Source organism: Ornithodoros turicata, chromosome 7 (assembly GCF_037126465.1).
Source record: "Ornithodoros turicata isolate Travis chromosome 7, ASM3712646v1, whole genome shotgun sequence".
Classification (NCBI taxonomy): Eukaryota; Metazoa; Arthropoda; class Arachnida; order Ixodida; family Argasidae; genus Ornithodoros; species Ornithodoros turicata.
Window position 1 is genome coordinate 54,360,514 of NC_088207.1, and position 15,076 is coordinate 54,375,589.

Consider the following 15,076-nt stretch of genomic DNA (forward strand, 5'->3'; position numbering starts at 1 on the left):
TCACGAAGCGGGACTCGGTTTTTATCACTTCAATGAAAACAGAAGACTACTGCAGGAACGAGTGTTAATCTCTGGACACCCTATGTGCTATTTTTTTTCAATGATACGAGCGTTAGACTGACCCGTTGGTGAGCGCACCCATTGTGGAGAGAGAGGTGGTGTTCATCCCAAGAGACATGCTTGAGACGGGACTTAAGGAACTCACACCACTTAGTGAGGAGTTGCCACTCGAAGTACTGCCAGATACATTGCCTGTAACAGGAATAAATTACGTTAGATTACTTGCAGTGACAACGAGAAAAAAAGTAACTACAAAGGAAGTAAATTCAAGTAAATGCCGCTCAACTCAACTAAAAACCTCTCAACGTGTAACCAATTGCATTTCATTACGGGGTGCTTTTGAAACCAATCCGGTGTGTCCCACAAGAACAGGAGAGAGAAGAAAGATGGCTGTGATATGTTACGCCAGTTTCTTAGGCGATATCGTAGGCCCCTTTTTCAAGCAAGGATTGCACAAAGCGCAAGTTGAGATGCGATAATTATCATCCGCGCGCAGCATAGTATTAGAAAATTCCTTCGAGAAAGTGTAGTTGCAATTGAATTTCTTTTACATCCACACACACACATACTATCAGTACCATATGTACTTTCTCACCTGTTGCTGAAAGGCCTGGTATACCAGCTGTAGTATTGTTTCCACTTCCGGCAGCGGCAAGCGCGGCCAAGTTCTGCACCATCATAGGATTGATCCCTAATTCAAAGAATCACATAAAACTCAGGTTATCAATGATGGAGCTTGAGGTGGAGGCAACTATGGTTGTCTTAAAACCAAACTTTATTGACTGACAAATGCCTGCTTTTTTTCCCACCACTTGTGCATCTGTGGTACCTTGAAACGCCCCCCCCCCCCCACTTCCTTTTGAAACAGGTTTGAAGAGGCGAGGCAAGCTGACACAGATGTGCTAACCTAACCTATCACTAATGCCATCATGAACTAGGTTATTCTAGTATTAGGATAAGTTAGTTTGGTGCGGCTGCGACAGCCTGCACCGTCCCCAAACTTACTTTCGAAACTGATTTTGGGGAGGCGAGGCAAGCTGCCACAGCAGCACTAACATGACCTAACCTTGTCTATCAGTAAACTAACCTAGGACATCATAAACTTGGTTGGCTTAGTGGTAAGCTAGGTTAGTTTAACGCGGCTGTGGCAGCTTGCCTCACCTCCTCAAACTCGTTTCGAAAGGAAGTTGGGGGCGATGCAAGCTACCACAGCCGCACCAGCCACACTTAACCTATATTTTAAACTAACCTCGTTTACGACATCTTAGGTCAGTTTAGTGATAGGTTAGGTTAGGTTAGGTTACTGCGTCAGTGGTTAATGACCACCAAAAGACTGAGTGCTGTTCTTGTTATAAAGACCAACCATATGCAGCGTCCACCTTTACGTTTCGTACACGGAAAGAAAAGAGTCTACTTTTCGGCCTGATTACTGGCGCATTACGGCATTTTCCTAAATGCCCAACCCGAACGGGAATTGGTTGCAATGCCTGGGCCACTTCTAGGCATTTAACAAAATGCCTGGCTTTTTTTAAGGCGTTTCGTTAAATGCCTGGTCGAACCCGGCATTTCATAAAATGCCTGGAATTGTTCAGTCATTTAACATAATGCCCGATTTTGCTTGTTGCCTGTAACAGACACACTGACGTCACTGAGAAACATGAGCTTGCGTTTTTCGTGAAATTAAGTTCCGGCGTCAACACTGGCCTCCACCAAAATGTGAAAACATGTTGCATGCAAAATCAACGACTTCTACAGTATATAATTCCAGTTTTATATGCCAGCGTGTACACAGTGTTGCCATCTGGTGAACCCATTACTCTGAGCAGTTGAAAGAGAGGATTTTTCCATGGTTATATGAGAATCTCTTCAGAAGTTTTCAGTGGAGACGAAAGTGAGTAGTTGAACATAAAAGTAAAATGCAAGCGAGCTGGTGTATATTTAACGTTGGCAACATGTCCCAGAGCTTGAGCGAAAGACAAAGGGACAGAACACAAAACAAACATCTTGTGCTATTTGTAAGGCCCCCGGTTTTCTGCTGCGGCAAATTCAGAATTCTGCGGCACCGACTCGTAAATTCCGCAATATTTCGTTGCAAGCAATCGACGGGTGCTTGAAATGGAAAACACTTTATTTAATGTGGTAACAAAAAATATTTTATAAAATTACAGATTTGAAGCACTGTTGTGCTCATTTCGATGGGAAGCAGTGTTGTGCCGTCTGTCGCCTGCAATCATTTTGTACCTGCTGAAAGATCTTTTGGCATCTACAGAGTTTATAGGAACTCTATAGGAAGATTATAGGAAGGAGCTTACAATACATGTCCGGTGGAACTTATAGGACACCCCTTTTTGTTTCTCGGCCGCAGGCATTATTTAAGAGTGTTTAAAGGCAAAACTCCCAAACATCAAATCAAAATCCCCACACACTGCCACCGCCAGACTGCACACAGGAGGGGCGCCGCCCCCTCCTCAGTCGGAGTGTGCACAAAAAAACTTGGGCTAACGTTGTCTTAAGCTAAACTACTATCTGTCTGTGTTGATCCTGCAGCATGGGCAATTTCGTACAGCAGGCTTAACCTGATTACAATGAAGCATCAGGTGAAGCCCACTTTTGGCAGGCGTCTTCCATATTCTGCAAATATAGTCGGATATTCGAAAAGCCGAATATAGGGTATATGATTCGCGAATGAAATACTTCGAGTGATTGATATTTGATTTGAATTCTAGAACTCCAATATCCGCGCACCAACAAAAATTTGGGATTTCGTGAAATCCGCGACAAACGAAGGATTCTGCGATATCTCGCGGAATCGCGGAAAAGCCCGGGGCCGTAGCCATTTGTTTTCCCCCCAAGCCCAGCGACATGTTGCCAACGTTAAATTGCCAAGAAAGAGCTTTCAGTAGAAACCTGAGGAGTTTCATCAGGTAGCACCACATTTTTTCTCTCACGTATTTCAGAACATAAAAGGACTCTCAAATATAATGGTAGAAGACTGCCCTCAAACTGAGATGCTGGTATCACATATAAATATTGCTCAAGTAGCATCTGCTCAAACTGTACCATACAACAAGCACAACTTTAACATCTTCATAACTCTTGCTTCTGTAAGTGATCGTAAAATATTATCTAGGACAAAAGCTTGGAAAGTTTCATGTTGCACAGACAAATAAAGCACATACGAGGCACAATCTTCGTCTGCATACAGTCTTTGTCTGCTCTTCAAACCACAAACAAAATGTTTACGAAGGAAATTTCAAAATTTGCCAGATTGGATTCGTTTCAGCGCTGCTCACATGGGAAACGAAAATCTGCCGAATTTAGCCTGTAAAAACAGGAACTACCGGGTGTGCATGCCATTACAGTGGGCGATCATTGACTTGAATATATATATGAGGTGTTCTAAAAAATACTATTTAAATCAAACATCGAATATGTGATCGTGAAATTCTACACATATATTGAATACTTTGAATATTCGCACAGCCCTAAATTGCTGTAAATGAGAATGGAAGGCACATGGAACATCTATTTTTTTTTTATATAGCATGATTTTTTATATAGCGTGATATGAACATGTACTACTTCAGAAACCGTTATGCAAAATATTTCCTTTGGGAAGCGATAATTTCCTGAGAAAATTGGTTTACAAGAATGTGCGCAGCGGCAGCAGTCTCTACCATGCTGCCCCCTGGCGTGTGGTTACATCACAGCGCTTTTTATTGGCTGGAGGCAGTCGTCTGCTAGCAAGAAGAAAAAAAGAAGCCTCACTGTTGGGTGACTGACATGACATGCAGCCGAGGGAGGGAGCTTTTCCCGAGTTCTTTCGAGTTCCAGGGTTGCGCGCCGCTGTCATAGGTTTTTTTGTGCAAACATACGCGTATCCCAGCAGGGCTTGTAATCCTAATTTTTCTCAGTCCTTCCATGCTCCTTTAAATTAAATTATATCAAACGTCCATTCACTATACAATATCCTACGCATAATTTAATTAAGGATTCATAATAATCTAAAATACTGCTGGCTGTCATCATGCCCTACCTTGACAACACTGTAAAAACACACGAGGAAAAACTATGGAATAACGTTCGAATAACGTTGGAATAACGTTGAAATAACGTTGGAATAACATGTTGCCACTTATGACTGCGAAACGTGTTTCTGCACCAAAAAAAGGAACACAGTGACAATGAAAAGCATAAAGGGTAAAAGCCACTCCCCAAATACAGCAGAACAGCACACATTGAACACAGCCATGAACCCTCCAGGCGGATCTCACATGAATCATCACTGAAGCAATAACAATCAATCAATGTGGGCTTGACAGGAATCAACCGGGATCTCACTTTCTCCTCCTCAAACTACAATAATGTATCATATACTCCTTGTGCATCATTATTTCTTTTCTGCGTAGAAACTGGAGAACAATAATTTGGACGAGATAGCTTGCGGTTTCGCCCAAGTGATTAGAAAAAGGCTCTTAAATCAGAGTGGAGGGTACATGGCCATGTCCAAGGCAGACTGACGGCCGGACGCTCACCTGGATAGTGTTCCAGATGACCTGTGGTGCGATCGGCCGTCAGAACCAAGCAAGGGGGGGTCAGGGAGGACTCCACTATGGAGTGATGCACTATCCACCCAGGGGAGGGAATACCGTCAGACTAACGCACTAAAGCATGCACATTTATCATGCACAATATGCATGCACCACATCCCACGTTAAACCTTTGTGCTGACATTACAGGGCCAATTCTCTATAGTGGGAGTACTCATTTTACGGATTGCCTTCCAATCTACAGGTTTTCCTGCTCATTTTAATCCGTTGGTCGCTCAATTTGATCCAAGCGCTACCCAATTTAATCCAGTGCTGAACCAAATTAATCCAGACACCAACCAATTTAATCCAAGCGCTACCGAACTTAATCCAAGCAACACATGCAAATGCATTACGTATGTATTCAGTCATGTCATGACGGGATACACAGTAAACAATTGGATGAAATTGGGTAGCTCTTGGATTAAATTGGTTGGTGTCTGGATTAATTTGGGTCACCACTGGATTAAATTGGGTAGCGCTTGGATTAAATTAAGTGACCAATGGATTAAAATGAGCGGGAAAACCTGTAGTGCTGCCTAGTTTGAAATAACTTGATTCGCATTTCAAAAAGACGGAATACACTCAACAAGAATAGAATTATACACTCGAAACTAGTCCAGCCTTGGGAAAAGTTACTCGAAACAGTAACGTAGTTACTTTTTCGTGTATTATATTGTAGCAATACCAAAGACAACTTTAATTTAATCTTTTTACGAGACCAGGGTACCAGCGTTGTACTTCCGTGTGATCCTACCATGGTGAGTGAACTAGTTAATTCTAAGTTATTTCCCAAGACTGCAAAATATTAGAACAACGGAAGTTGTTAGCAATTACGGTGGGACCCATTGAATGGATGTAACGGTATACGATAAATCGGGATTTGAGTTGCCACGGTAGAAGCAACTGATCCAAAACTCTATTTAGGTCTATATTTTGTCATGTACTCGATTCACTGTACCGCAACTAGCAAGAATAACCTCAAGTAGTCTCTGGTTGAACGATACAGTAGCGTTTGCTATCAGCCGTGGCGCGTGACAACGAAATAATTGAAATAATGCTCACGATGTGACAGTCCCATAACAGACATTAAACAAGTGCAGATGACGTGCAATAAGACAATGATTAAATAAGCCAGCGTGCAGTGAACAGGTACGTTAATATTGGCATGCGACATGCAGACGATGCAGGCACAACAGACCAATCGGGCAATCACCAATCACTTACCCGGGCTATTGGCCAAGTTGGCTAGCGCTGCGAGACTTTGTAGGTTTGCACAGTTTAAGTCTGCAATGTAGAAAATTCACATAATGGATTGGACGGAGATTCTGCTACAGGGTGTCAACTGACTAAACTGGCATTTGCTGCTAAAAGATTGCTTGCACTACTCAAGGACTCAAAAATGCCGTTGAGACGTGCGGCAAAAATCAAAAGGCAATCTATGTTGGAAGCTGAGGCTTCCAATAACATATCCACATCCTGCTCACGGGTTCAGCATCAACGAGTGGAACATTCCTCGTTGGCGTCAGCAACGGAATATTGCTGTTCTTCGGTGTGTATTTGCAGCTTTTCGTGTTGCCAAGTCTATATTCATCGATGGAGAGATCGACCCTCCTAAGGTACTACAGGTTTTCCCGGTGATTTTAATCCAAGTGCCAGCTAAATTAATCCATGCCCCATAAAGTTGGCATGGCACATGGATTAATTTCGATGGCGCTTGGATTAAAATCGGCGGGAAAACCTGTAGATGATCCTCATAAGACAAATGATGGCAACGTCGAGCAACATGTAATCAGCGCAGTGCTCACGCATCACGTTTTTGCTCAATATATCATCCGGAAAGTCATCTGGACTTTCATCTTTCATCTGGAAAGTGTTTGCATCGGGGGAATGCAACAAATGTGCATAACATTATTCGTGGGTCTGCAGTAGCACTTCTCGGACAGCAAAAAGGTCACTCGGCATTATATGCGGTCAAATACGGTATTTGTCACATTACACTTATATCGCGTGGCACACAAGTTACCCGTTGACCTTCGATAAGTACGTGCAAATATGTACCAATACCACACATGAAACTTACCTGTGGAGTTTGTGGCTGAATTTGTAAGGGGTAACGCCCCTGTCACTCCCTGTCCGGCTAGTCCTTGCAGACTCAAAGAGTTTAACCCTGCATTTGAAAAGCGTCCCATAACTGCATAATTTAATTGAATGCTCACATTTATTAGTAATTAGTCAGACATGTTTGTATGAAAATGATGTTACATCTGAAATTAAGGGACACTGGCTTAACGTAACAACCTTACTATGACGTTTCGATGCCTATATAAGGACATCGTCATCAGGCAAGAAACCATCCAGGGCTCGACTTTAAAGCTTGAAAATTCCTTTGTAGCCCCCTTGTGGCTGTTACATGCGTTATCTTCGGCAAGAATGATTCAATCAACTTCCTTACTCCCCATCTGTGTTCACTTGCCAAGGTAGTTGAATCGTGAAAATTGAAGGAATGTCCTGTCATGTTCTACTAATACGATGATTATCGGCGGGGGACTTTGCAATCTGTTGATGGTGTTCCTTCAAATGAGTAGCCTTCTTACATCCGGTTTCACCCACATAGCATGTATCGCATTGTTCACACTGCAGTCTGTACACAACACCTGACTGAATCATGCGGGTCCTTGGGATGATCCCAGAGACCCTTGTTGTTACGTTAAGCCAGTGTCCCTTACTTTCATCATGTCTCCTGGCTTATGGTCTATCTTCAATGTTACGTCCAAGGACTCACTGTGGCTATGTCAATATCACTAGGGCTATGTCAATATCACTTTGCCCTTGTTTTAATTTGTGAAGGTGCATAGCTATTGTATTCGAAAAACACACAATTGGTGTTGCTTACAATGGACACTGACTGGCCAAAAGTCCAAAAGGGGTTAAAGGAGCATGGAAGGTATTTGGAACATATATTTCGTTACTGCGTCAATTGAGCATACTACCTTCAAGAACTGCCCCGCAAAATATTTCCTTTGGGAAGTATGAATTTGCTGAGAAAATTGCTTTGCGAGGGAGCACTCTTCATTGGCTGCCAAGAATCATCTGCTAGCGAGAGTGACCAATCGAGACATGGGGCGGGCGCTGCACTCGTAGTTTTTGTGCGAATGTGTGTTTCAGGGCCTACTAACCCTAATTTCTGGTGCTCCCAACACATTTGCTCTGGATTACTTCCATGCTCCTTTAAAAGTCCAAAGGCTACTGACGAGGACGTACCTGTGTTGGTGTTGTTGGCGGAAGCCTGAGCTGCCAGGGCTGCTAGTTGCTGCTGGACATTCAAAGAACCTAGGCCTACGAGCGACGAATCGCCATTTTAATCAAGAGCCCATAAGATAACAAAGTAAGGCCACACATCCAACACAGTCATTCTACCGGGAGATTTAAAAAAAAAAAGCTGTCATCTCTATGAGGATAGTAGCGCATCTTATGGTGCACACTTACTGCATGAAGTCCTCAATGAGACTCTAAATATGCATTTCTCAACTGAACTGACTGTGGGTAGGTGGCTGTATGAGACACTCGTGGAACTCAGCAACCAACATGCTTTCTGTATTATACGTAACGAGTGGCACTGAGCAGGCCCTCCTTATAAGTAGGGCCTGACTTTTTCGGGTTTTATTTTTGCCAGATTCGGGGGGTAAATATCGGGTGATATTTTTCATTCGAAAATTCGGGTGTATTCGGGTTAAATCCCGTTACGGCATATTCTGTCGTCAGGAATTCGGGTGTATTCGGGTGATTTTTTTTTGTTTAATAAAAATTTGTCTTAACATGGAACTAATGGTTAGCAATGTTATCAAACTTTATTTTAATGCATGTTTATGAGTGTGCCACGCGACCCGGATGTTTTCGGGTAGAGTCGGGTTAAACCCAAATTTTACAGATTTCGTTCGGGGGGTAAATATCGGGCGGATACGGGTTTAACCCTAAAAAGTCAGGCCCTCCTTTATAAGCCGTCCATATTACGGGGTGTTTCAAAGTCCAAAGTTTAAAGAGCATGGTTCATCGCGCACCAAAAAGACGGACTGCATAGTGTCACCAGTATGTGTTAGGATACTCAAACGATTTTTTGTTTCATAATTAATTAATTAAGTGAAATTAATTAGGCAGTGTTTTAATTCTAAAGATTAGAGCCAAAATGCCAATGATAAAGTTGTAGCGGGCGATACAATGACACGAAACATGCTGACTGCAACTAACAACCACTAACAGATCCTTTGAAACGCAACCTCTAAATGCTCCTCGCACGTCTAAAACAGGTCCCACGTCAGTCTTTTGCAAACCCATTAGAGGGACAAAGTTGCAATCAACGGGTTTAGTGGAGTTTTATCGCCCGCTACAACTTTCTCATTGACATTTGGGCTTTAATCCTTATAATTAAAAACGCACTAATTAATTTCGCTCAATTTATTCATTACAAAACAAGAAACAGATTTAGTATCCTCACACCACTGGTAACACTATGCAGTTCGTTTTTTGGGTGTGCGCTGAACCATTGTTTTAAAACTTTGGCTAATTTTTTGCGAAACGCCCTGTACAGAGTAGACGGCTTTGTGCCAGGCCCTACGTAAACATCTTGTCTGTGGAATAGGCTACCCGACAAAATCTACAGCACATGCACAAAAAAATCAAATGACACATGAATACACAAAAAAAGTTTCATGTCAACCACAAATTAGTTGAATCGACTCACCAATTCGAGTTTTTTTATATATGTCTTTATCATCGTACAACTTATACCGTAATTTCACGCGTATTAGCCGCAGCTCATGCGCAATCTTTTTTCCCCACGGACGCTCCGTGGCTTATCCACCGGTGCGGCTTATCTGGTGACTATTTTTCCCTGGTATTTTCCCCATACTCTGGTTTTACGGAAAGGGCTGACAGTGTCTCTGGAACAGCACCTCCTTGCCAATGCACGAACAATAAGAGGGGCCACGTCCAACATCGAGTAGACTCCTTTGTTGTACATCATGCCGACCCCGGAATATGGACCACAGGGTTGATGGCCTTCTCTATGGTCTCCTTCGTCACACAAATCAGTCATGTCGTATTGCCCGCGGCTTATCTACCGAGTGCGGCTTATCTGCCAGAAAACTTTCAAGACGTTCCTAAGAACGGTGCCTGCGGCTCATCTGCGGTGCGGCTTATACGCATAAAATTACAGTACATACATTCTCAAAATAAGATTCAACTTTAAAAAAAAAAAAAATGTCAGGAAATGTGTTTACAAACCACTGTTCAACTGAGGAAGATTGGCGAAGCTCGGGAAAGCCCCCGTCTGTGTGGCTTGCTGCAAAGACAGAAACATTCGATGTAAGAATTTATCGTCATTCCAATCAAATCTGGCCAATATTTCGTTAAACAATATGTGTGCATAGACACTTGCAGATGAGTCTCGAAATATACTGCGCGTATCTCCAAGATTTCGAACAACTTCGCTTTACGGCTATTTATTTGTTCGTGATCGTCACTTTACCTTCAACACATTTTTCCTTGCATCTAGTCATCAAGTGTCCCTCACTAGATCTCATCTAGCTGCATCCAAGGTACCCTTCACAAGAAGACTTGTTCTTCTGCGCATGATCTACGAATACGATAGATATGTTCCGTACGGAATTTGGCATTTTTGCAACCTTATCGCGTGGTTCGTTTAATGTAGCAGTCCAGACAAAAAGATGTGCAGTGGGACATTTGATAAACCAGATGAATGTGAGACCACAGGTAAACCACTAACGAATGTGCTATTTGAAATAGAGAAAAAATAATAATTTTTTTCCCCACAGATAGCACATGAGGGACACATTCAGTTCTGCGTTTCAGGAACTGTACCAATTCACAGTGTCAGGAAAAAACAAATGTCGGGATTTTCGCTCCTCTGAAATTCCCACAAGCAAGCATGGCAACCAGTACAGAAATACCTAAGATATCTAGAAAAACACATAAGCGGCAGGTTGTAGAAGACAGGATGATGAGAACAATGCTTGAATAACACTTAAAGTTGGTATTCACAAAAACGGGTTTAAACATGCGAAAAATTGTGACAACCAGACGATTCTCCGTGGGCGAATTCGCGCGCGATAACTCCAAATAGCTCTCAATTACCGTCGAAAAAAAAAAAGAATGCGCACAACGAAAAGCAATCGACTCACTGCCAGCAAACAAAGACCAAATTGGGACCAAAAAATCTCTCCTCTACGAACGGCAACGCTGGGTAATCTGTGAAACATCAAACGGCAACGCCGAAAAACAAACGGCGACATCAGATATTGATATTAACGACCGCATACTCGGCGTTCTTGTCGCTAGGGAGCAGCACGTGTCGCAATGCAAACGATTCATTGGTCGGTTTTAACGCGACGCTAATGGTGAACGCGTCAGATCGTAATGCGTACATTCCAATCAAAACACTTTTTTCGCTAATCTCACGAGAGGCGGCACAATTTTTTGCAGTATGAAAGTAGTGAGAAAAAATTTTATTACTTCCGTCTTACCGCCACGAAGCAACAGTTGTTATAAGCTAGACGGGACAAACATGAGCTTTCTAATCCGTGGGGGTGAAATCTCGTAATAGGTGACCATGTCATTTTGGATGGAAAATGGCTTAAAAGGATTCAGATCAGGAGGGCGGTAAACACCGGCTTGAATCGGGTTTTTCAGTTTTTCAGACGAAAACAGGCGAGCAGCTTCACTGCGGCGCTCACTTGCTCCGCAGGCAAAGCACGCTTTACAGGCTGGTGACGCAGATTTCTCGTAAAACGGCGCAGAAAAATCACTGCGTATATATCACTGCACATCCGTAGACGGTAGCAGCGGAAAAACGCATGGGTATCGAAGATAGTGAGCTAAAAGGTTCGGAGGATGGGCTTATCTAATCAGTCACGAAAACGCATTTCGAAGAAATTTTCCGAAGTAACAACGCACACGAATGGAACGGCGTACGAGGAAATGACGCTAACGCAGCTATGCACCACCACAGATCAAAGTGGGAGACAAGAATGCAGTGACAGTTGTAAACAAAACCGAAAGAACACATAAATAAGTAAAAAGAGGGCGATAAGTGGTAACTTGGGTTCATCTCGTTTGCAGGGTACGGCCACGTTATACCGCTCCAAGCGAAAACATTTCATCGTCCGACGATTCCGAAACACCCCTCTCTGGCAACCTAGACGCCGAATAACCTTCATCGTGTGCGAGCGGGAAAAGCTCTTAGGTTCTCCTCAGATAAGCTGCAGAGGTCACGTGGTGCACGCGAGGGAAATCTCAGCCGTGAGTTTCGTGAAAACGGCTTCAATGTTTCACAGGTATCACGTGAGAGAATAAATATGATCCGTTCAAAAAAAAAAAAAAAATGTCACTCCTCAATGTTAAGATCATAGGACAGAAAGGAAGATTGATTAATTGGTGCTGATTCCTATTGCAATGAGTGCCAATTCCTATAGTTCTGACCGCGGAGTTTGCACTCCGTGAGAACAAGAAAAACGCGCTATATCAGGGAATAAATTGCCAGGGTTTTCCAGACTTTGAAAAGGGGGCAAATTCCAGGGCATTCAAGCCTTGCCGGAGACAACCTCACCCTGTTGTCCTCTTTCGCATTGTGTGTTCCTTCCATCCTAATTTGCTCATCAATTTCCGTGGAAAGACGACGTCCGATGACATAGCGTGACAATGATGTTTGAAGGACATATATGATGGTCACTGGGTGCGCCTAAAATACATGGGTGTTTCTGTATATTTCGCAAACTGCGCCGACGTAATACGGCGGCTCTGACAGCCGCGTGAGAACAGATTGGTCGCTGGGCTATTCGTGTAGCTGCAGCTCATTTTCTTCCACATCGTGTAAACTGTTTTGTTCCAAAAACTAGAACCCCTTACGTGGTTCTCGCATCAGCTAAGATCTCGTATGAGAACTCGTCAGCAAGGCGCCAATTCCTCTAGTTTGTTTTCCTTTTCACGAGGCGCTTTACAAGCTTACTATGCGCGAAATGAGGTCTGCTACTTTTTGGGTGAAAAATTCATTTATTGTTTACCCAAGGCCATGCACGACGCATAACGCGTCATTTGGAAGGGCCAATAAAGAAGAAGAACAATTACATTTTACGAAACAGACACAGTGCGGTGCTCCAGTGACGGTAAAGAAAAAACACGACGGTATAGTTAGCGTGCAGATTCGATGCGGTTAGCGCATATTTCGTGCCACTTAATGTTTAATGTTTTCTACATCGTTTAACGGCGGCGCTAGGAAAAAAATAAATAAATACAAAAAATTGGCCCAAGTAGTCTAGATTAGTAATCGATAGGAATAATGCAATTAAATGTAGATCAAGATGACGGATGTTCAGGAGATTGTTAAGAGGAACATTATTACTTTCCCTTCGTTAGTGTTTAGCCATTCACTGCACCAATCATGTCAATATTATCAAGGTCAGATTGTGAGATATCAACGTTGTTAGAAACTTTGCGAAGGCCAATCGTCGGAAAAAAACAAACAAAAAAACTAATAGATGATGCTACGCTATTCGGCAAGCACTTAATATAAATTAAGAGGAGAAAACTCCATGAGGTATACGACGGATTTTACAGGTACTAGCCAGGATTAAGTATTACCTGTGTAGACTAACTGAATCCTAATTTGCTGTCGATATTTAGAGCTTTTAGTTAGACATAACAACATTACGACATAACAATTAGCGGGATTAAGCGCAGTATTTTTGTGTCGCCAAGCAGATTGTCAGTTTTTGTTTTCTTAAGCCAGAGAGAGAGAGACAGCTTAGTTAGACACACAAGAGACGTGTTTCCGTACATGTGCATGCGACTGTCCACAGTCCCACATTAAGGGCAACCTCCATGGAGCGAATGCACAGCGAAAAAGCTGCGAACGTCGCTCAGCGTCGGACGCCCTGCGCGAGGCGTCAAAAATGTGAGCGTCCGCCGCCGATCCGCTCATGCCAGATATTTTCGCCCAGCGTCCGCGATTCCGGAAGCGTCAACTGCAGATAAACCAATCAAAGTGCTCTTCCGCTACGAATCTACGCCAGATCGCCTGCACGTGGTCGTCTGCTCTCGTGAATCATCGTCATCGTCCTCTTCTTGCAACTGGATGCTGTCGTCTGCTCGCTGTTTCGCCAACTGCATCGTTAGAACGTGAGGCATTCTCTGCCAAGAAACATTTTTTCCTTTCGCAGTAGTGAATATGCTTTTCGGTACGTTACTGGGCGCATCTTTGCAGACAGTTGTTGGATTTAGTTGCAAAATTTGTGACGTTAAATGCACTTTTTCGAGCAATTGATTTCACTAAGCTTTCACCCTGGTAACAGTGACATCACAGCATGACTTCCCGACGCCGTCCGCTGGTTTTTCGCTCCATGGAGCTGGTGCCGGCGAACAACTGGCGGCGGAACGCGCGTGGCAGTCCGCCGCGCGAACTTCGTTGCAAAAATTCGCTCCATGGAGGTTGCCCTTTAGCGTGCACACGCAGCTTAAATGTGCTTCGGCAATGAAACATGTTGTTTAAATTCGGTGTAAGCAAACACAATAAGTCAAAAGCACGATACATGCACTGTCCTATAAGCTCTCCGAAAATAGCGCCATCCTTGCCGAAGAGATCCCAGATGAAAATACCGGTTCTTGCGGCAGTAAACAACTTCCGGCTTTTCGGCCACGCTAAGCCGATCACAGCCTCCGTGCGCCTCCATTTTAAGGAAGTTTAATTTTGGATTAAGAATATTTTTGCCAGACACGGCTTTATTCTCCTAGCTTGCCGGATTTAGAAACGATTGCTTTCTTCCTCATCATTTATTTCTCGTTACGAAAAACCTCTCGTCTAGACTGAGAAAACAAATGGCGTCCCAATTAGGTCCATCCATCCTTCTTCAATTTTTTCCTTCCGAAAACTGAGCTTATGGTCGTTACAAAATAATGTTTTCTCTCATGAAAGTTACGCCACCGAAGCGAATTTCCTTTTTTCGCCTTCGCATGAGATGCGATGGCGAAATAGCGTTGGCGGATGATAGCTATGTAAAACCAGCTTTTATTTTTTTATCATACACTATTATTTGCTACTACACAAAAATCTTTTTTTTTCTTGAGTACAGCTCTATTTCAACCATATTGCACTAGAAATACCAATACATATTGAGAGCGTGAAGGAATTTTCCTCAAGTTTGGCCGTCAACCGAAAACACGGTGCGTGCTTGCGAGAAAGAATTCCTAGAATCGTTCCACGACATAAACGACGAGGAGGAACGTCTTTGTTGAGGAATTGTGCCTCTCCTCTAAAAAACGCCGCTCTAGGAGGGGGGGTCAATAAAGTGTTTACACGCTCTAAAACTTGAAACCGAAACGGTGCCACCTCTTCTTTCTTCCTTCCATCCGACCGA

At 43.2% G+C, this 15,076-nt stretch overlaps 1 protein-coding gene across 10 annotated transcripts in view; it reads right to left on the reverse strand.

Annotated features, from left to right (window-relative positions):
- Nucleotides 1–15,076, reverse strand: part of LOC135401580 (CUGBP Elav-like family member 2) — a 254,196-nt gene that overhangs the window by 19,874 nt on the left and 219,246 nt on the right. For 8 of the 10 annotated variants that reach the window (XM_064634073.1, XM_064634072.1, XM_064634075.1 and 5 more), the window contains 7 exons: nucleotides 9,933–9,990; nucleotides 7,914–7,988; nucleotides 6,733–6,819; nucleotides 5,877–5,936; nucleotides 4,596–4,685; nucleotides 656–751; nucleotides 123–252 (listed from right to left, as the gene is read on the reverse strand). In XM_064634073.1, the coding sequence (XP_064490143.1) occupies nucleotides 123–252; nucleotides 656–751; nucleotides 4,596–4,685; nucleotides 5,877–5,936; nucleotides 6,733–6,819; nucleotides 7,914–7,988; nucleotides 9,933–9,990 (596 nt within the window). The remainder of the gene's footprint in view (nucleotides 1–122; nucleotides 253–655; nucleotides 752–4,595; nucleotides 4,686–5,876; nucleotides 5,937–6,732; nucleotides 6,820–7,913; nucleotides 7,989–9,932; nucleotides 9,991–15,076) is intronic. The other 2 variants (XM_064634077.1, XM_064634080.1) reach the window with 1 other exon arrangement.